Raw genomic sequence first — 6188 nt, 5'->3', positions numbered from 1 at the left:
TTGATCACAAATAATGGGTGAAAGCTTGGGTGTAATGGAAAGATTTAAATGTGTTGAACTAGTTAGTCATGTTCATGCTATTGGTGTAGTGTAGCAGTCAAACACACACCTTTTACAATACAAAGCCATCTCTGTAGGTCACAACTAGTTTGTATACATATACTCCTTTTTCCTTAATAAAGAAAAAAGGTGTTTTTAAAAATGATTAGCCAAAAAAACAGCAAAGTAATTAGCCTATATTAATTATATCCAAAAATTGATTAATGTGGTATTTGATTCAAGTACGTATTTTGGACATTTAAGAAACCAATAATTATGTAACACCATGGGAAAACTCTACTTGAATAAGTGTGATTAAATTAAGAACCCAATAAAATTTTGCAACAACATTGACAAACTCAAAACTTTACCAAACCAAACCCTAATTAAATTAACTTATCTACTTTTTGTCGTAGTCCAGGTTTTTGTTATTTTTTATGTCATCAAAAACAGCCAATGCTTCCTCCCTAACTCATCCACATGCCAATTTATTACCAAAGATTCCCTCCCGGATCTTTTCACAAACACTTTCATAATCTTTTTTTCAAAATTGTTACTTCATTACTTTTTTTTCTCATCTAAAATTCCATTAATAGTCTCACCCACTTGTATCCATTAATAATCAATCATGTTAATCACAACAACATTACATCTCAGTCTGTTTGCTGTTTAAATACAGTGAAGAGAGAGTCAACCGGCGTCGTCGTTGTTCAGAAAGGAAAGAATCATTTGTACAAAAATCTCTGTGATAAAAACCACTATATATATATAAAATTACACTACAATTAATGTTAGAGAAAAAGAGTGAGAAGGGGAGAATGTGAATATCATCAGCAAAGCAAACAAATTTACACATAAAATTGCTTTCAACAATGCTGCTATTTCTGGCATCTTCTCAAAGTGATCCACCTGAGTTCTTTTTTCCATTAAAAGAAACCAAACCAGCGCGAATATGGGAAAAGAAATTTTTTGTATAAACTCAAACATTTCTTCTTTTATGCAATCAAACTCTGCTTTTTTTTTTTTTAATCTTTTTTTGGTTCTAAGCTACACTTCCCTGATCTGATGCATCTTCATAGTAGTAAGGAGTTAACTTTCCATCTTTACTGTTGCTTTTCAATTGGTTCTCTGCCCCTACTTCTTGTAGCATTTTCACCACTTTACGCATGGATGGACGGTTGATTGGTAGAGGGCTGGTGCAGAGCAACCCAATGTTAAGGACTCTGCATATCTCTTCTTTGTAACAGCTATCCAGTTTCCGGTCGATAACTTGATCGATCCCGTCTTGATCCAATGTGTAACACACCCATTTCACCAAGTCCTTCTCCCCGAATTCTGGATCGACTGGAAGCCTCCCGGTTATTAGCTCGAGAATCACCACGCCATAACTGTATATGTCGCTTTTTTCGTTCACTCGGAGTGTATAAGCATACTCTGCAAATAAATCAATAGAAAACGTTTAGGAAATGATGCATAAGAATGGACACTAACTAAATTATTTAACTATGTTCAAAAAGTAGTAAGTAGTTTAATTTGGATAAACTAACCAGGAGCGATGTAACCACAAGATCCTGCGATAACGGACATGGATTTAGGCCCTTTTCCGGTTGAATCAATGACTTTAGCTACACCAAAATCGGCCAACCGTGCTCCGCAATCGCCATCCAACAAGATATTGTTTGACTTCACGTCTCGATGAACGATCGGAGGGACGCAATCGTGATGAAGATAAGAAAGTCCTTCCGCAGCATCTAAAGCTATCTTAAACCTAGTAGGCCAATCAAGCAGTCCTTTTTTACTACTATGAAGCAAATCACCCAAGCTTCCATTAGGCATATATTCGTACACTAGAAGCTTGTAGTCTCTTGTAACACAACAGCACCATAATTTCACGATGTTCTTGTGCCTAATCTTTCCCAAAGTATCAATTTCGGCTTCAAAGGCATTGTCTTGAACTTGACCTTTCTCGATATCGCCTTTTTCACCTTCTTTCCTCAATCCTCCGAACAGCTTCTTCACTGCAACAGCCTCGCCATTGTTGAGCACAACTTTGTAAACTTTACCAGAAGATCCACTGCCTATGATGTTATCATCATCAAGACAATCCAAGATCTCATATTCACTGAAATCCAACTTGTGGAAGGACATCAATGTCCATTTACTCTTCTCTATTTCTCTCTTTGCCATCTTAAACTTCCTGTATTTGAGGTAAAACCAGATGACGCCGACGATAAACACGAAACCCGCAAGGATGAAGATCGAGCGGAGTAACCAGAGAGAGCCTTGGCTTTTAGCTTCAGCTTTGCTATTGCACAAACTTTCAAAATGTCCACACAAATCTGGATTCCCTAAAAAGCTATTTCTGTAGATTTCCTTGGCTAAAAATGGAGGAAGCTCACCTGACAAGTGATTGTTCGATAAATTGAGAAGATTGAGCTTCAAATTTTGTAACCCAAGAGGGACATCCCCATAAAACAGATTCCCAGACAGATCTAAGTAATTAAGAACAGGCAGATTTCCGATTTCTTCAGGGATTTCGCCGGTGAATTCATTGTTAGCTAAATTGAGTTCGTTGAGATTCTTCCATGACTTGATTCCACTAGGAAGTTCCCCAGAGAGTTCATTATTTCGAAGATCCAAACTCGACAGATGCCTAAGATTCGTAAGACTCTCTGGTAATGATCCATTGAGTTTGTTATCTGTTGCTAGCAACTTCACAAGGTTTTCTAGCCCGCCCAACTCCGCCGGTAACATGCCGGTGAAGTTGTTCTTAGAGATAATGAAAATGGAAAGGTTCTTAGCAGTGGCAATGGCATCTGAAATCTTCCCAGAAAACGAGTTGCTCACCAGCTCTAACAGATACACATGTGGGAGACCCCAAAATCCGGCCGGTACTTCGCCGGAAAACTGATTATAACCCAATCGCACTCTTGTAAGACTCTCACACGAACCTAAACTCGCCGGAATCTCGCCGGAAAATTGGTTATTGATCATTAGAAGCTCCTCCAACTCACCCTTTTCACATAAATTCCCGGGGATTTTACCCGTAAACTGGTTGTTAGAAACATCAATCCATTTCATTGGCGAGTTCTTTCCAAGATTTGACGGTAACTCACCGGTGAGCCGGTTACTGAACAGTCTGAGTTCGTATAGACCCGGGGAGTTGGCAATGCTTTCCGGTAACTTCCCTTCCAACTTGTTCTCGTAGAGATTGAGACTCTCAAGCGGCAATTGACACAACTCATCCGGAATCACCCCAGTCAAACCATTCATCGAAGCGTCAAACAGTCGCAATGAAGTCAGATTCGAAAACCCAGAAGGCAACTCTCCTGTTAACGAGTTATTATACAACTCAATCTGAACCACACTACTCAACTCCATGAGCGACTTCGGAATCGATCCATCAAGGTTATTAAACGCCAAGTCCAAATCAGTAAGCCGCTTCAACCGACCGAGAGACTCCGGAATTTCCCCAACCAAATTACACTGAGTAAGCCAGAGCACCTCAAGATTCATCAAATTCCCAAACTCCGTCGGGATCCGACTGGGCTCAAAAGGGTTATAAGACAGGTTCAACATCTTCAACGACGTAATGTTGCCGAGAAACGCCGGCATAGGCCCATCAAGAAGATTATAAACAAGAGACAGAACTTCCAACTTCTGAAACCGAGCGAAACTCTCCGGAATGTCGCCGGAGAAGTTATTCCCAGTCAAATCCAAGTAACGAAGGTTGGGGAGATCAGAAATCGAGGCCGGAAGCTCGCCGGTGAGGAGATTCTGAGAGAGGTCGAGATGGTGGAGACTGGTACAGGTTGAAATAACAGAGGGAAGGGACATGTTGATGGAATTGTTGTAAAGGGAGAGGAATGAAAGATTCTGGAGGCGGCAAAGAAGGGAAGGAAATGGGCCGGCGATGTTAGTGCTGGAGAGGTCGAGAGAGTGGACGGAGTTGGTTTGTGGGTCGCAAGAGACGCCGAACCAGGAACAGGGAGTATCGTCGCGGTCGTTCCATGAGTGGAGAGCGGAATCTGGGTCGTCGAGAGAAAGCTTGATGGTGTGGAGATAGAGGCCTTCTTGGGTTAGAGAGAAGGAAAGAAGAGAAGGGTTAGAGAAGAAGGTGAAGAAGAAGAAGAGAAGAAAAAGTGGTTGGAGAAGCATTGTTGGTGCTTCTCTGTGAGTGGAAATGGAAATGAAAGGGTTTAGGTTTTGAGGATGAAGGTGAATATATGAAGGGGAAAAGGGGAAAAAGGAAAAAAGAGAGAACAGGAGTTTTCAAGGAAGAAGGAAGGATGAGAGCTTTGTTTCGGAGCCCCTCCTCTGCTCAGACCCGGGGACAGCTGCCATTGTAGAGAGCATGAAGAATAATAAATTGTTAAAAAGTTTTTTCTTTTTTTTTTCTTTTTTTTAAAGAAATTTTGATTTGTGAAAAACACTTTTTTATTATCTTTTTATCTATGTGTGATTAAGGCATTTCATTCCAAGTATATGCTTGTTTTTGTTAGAAAAATTATATCAAGTAACGAAAACATTTGAAAAATATAATTAATATGATAAATTTTGTCATATCATCACACTATCATACGATAATCACTTTTAAATTTGCTACTTTTACAAATTTAAAAAATGTTGTGACATAGGCTCTACTGTCGTAATTTTTTTTGCTATTTTTGCAAAAGTTCATTTTTGTTAACAATTTAATCTATATATTTTTAATTTTGTAACAATTTAAACAACTTATTGTTTTGTTTATTAAACTAGAGTTTACATCATTAAATAATAAAATATTTAATAAAATTTTACATTAATTTTGATGAAATTTGTTAGAATGAGGATTAAATTGGTACAAATTTAAAAAATATCTTTCTATATGATCATGGAAAAATTTGTTACAAAATTAAAAATAAGATGATAAAGCTTTCAAGTTAAAGCTTTTATTGGCGGAGTTGGAAGAGGATATGTGTAAGGATAGCAGTGGGATGGGTTTTCAAGACCAAGAGGTTCTTAATTTTGTTTTTCTTGCTAAAGAGTATCGATGACTCATTAGTGCATTGGTTGTTGAGGGAGGAGCCGATGGCAACTTTTAGTATCTCGTGAAGGAGGTTTGCAAAATACATGGGCTAGGAGGGGGTACTTGTGCGGTGGACGTATTTGATCAGCCAAATGGCTTGAATGATAATGTATATTGGACGTTTAGAAAAATTATTCATCATCAAATTTTTGTATACAACTTTAGAGTTTCCTTAGTTTACACAAGTCAAAGATTGCATCTAATGTCAGGTCAGTCGTTGGACTATGAAAAAGATTATTACCACATCGAATGCCACTAAAGTGAAATTTTGTTTTCAAACTATTTCTAATGACACAATTCACATCAGGGTGAAATTGGAAAATAAGAGCATCATGGTGGAGACTCAATCCTTTCTATGTTCTAGTTGGCTAGAGCCAACAATTCATTTGCTTGAAAATTGTGTGTGGTTAAGATTTTTAAATCTCACTTTTACCTAACTAATATATAGTGTCATTTATTTGTGGCAAGACTAGGTGTTAGATGGTGAACCATTTTGATGAGAGTACAACACATTAGATGATTTGCTCATATTCGATATTGTCATGCAATGTTGCCTGATATGCATAAAAATGCAAGGATGGTATTAGATGAGTGTTTCTAGATGACAGGGAAGCTCCCACTATAGTATGAGAGAGAGTTGAGTATAAATTTTTAATATGTTGTTTGTTAAGGTTTGTGTGATTACCCATAGTTCTATATGATGTGTAACAATGGTACATATGTCGATGGTGGTAGAGTAAGATAGTTTAACAATTGTGTTTTTGTTATTAGGAGAGAAGAAATTATCAACCCTACCAAGATCGGTGTGACGTATGTTATTGTCCGCGCGGTGGATTAACTTAAGATTCATCTTTGTCACATCGACGTGTTTAATTAAAATACAATGACAAATGAATTTAGCTCATTAGGTTGCACATGGGTTACATAACATTCACATTATTGATAGTATAATCTCTCTATCTAATTGAGCTTTAGAGATTGTATAACTTTTAATTTATTTGCTTTTCTAATCCAAACTAAATAAAATGTCAACATTAAAATTACTACATGTCAATTCCCACAAAATCTATATTATTATATT

At 37.6% G+C, this 6188-nt stretch overlaps 1 protein-coding gene across 1 annotated transcript; it reads right to left on the bottom strand.

Moving 5' to 3' along the window:
* Window positions 1-767: 767 nt before the first annotated feature.
* On the bottom strand, window positions 768-4396 carry LOC101213542 (receptor-like protein kinase HSL1). Its single transcript, XM_004146571.3, has 2 exons — window positions 1587-4396; window positions 768-1473 (listed from the first exon to the last, which is right to left on the bottom strand). The coding sequence occupies exons 1-2, from the start codon at window positions 4195-4197 to the stop codon at window positions 1082-1084; spliced, it is 3003 nt and encodes a 1000-aa protein (XP_004146619.2). The 5' UTR covers window positions 4198-4396; the 3' UTR covers window positions 768-1081.
* Between the last annotated feature and the right edge of the window lie 1792 nt (window positions 4397-6188).

The sequence above is a fragment of the Cucumis sativus genome, chromosome 1 (genome assembly GCF_000004075.3).
Source record: "Cucumis sativus cultivar 9930 chromosome 1, Cucumber_9930_V3, whole genome shotgun sequence".
In the NCBI taxonomy this organism is placed as follows: Eukaryota; Viridiplantae; Streptophyta; class Magnoliopsida; order Cucurbitales; family Cucurbitaceae; genus Cucumis; species Cucumis sativus.
Note: the sequence above shows the minus strand (reverse complement) of the source record. Positions and strands in the feature narration are given on the sequence as shown.

Excerpts from the sequence above, each read along its gene's own strand:
- LOC101213542 (XM_004146571.3), bottom strand. The coding sequence starts at position 4,197 with ATGCTTCTCCAACCACTTTTTCTTCTCTTCTTCTTCTTCACCTTCTTC. Across the intron at positions 1,474-1,586 it reads TTGTGGTTACATCGCTCCTG|AGTATGCTTATACACTCCGA; the intron begins GTTAGTTTATCC and ends ATTTATTTGCAG.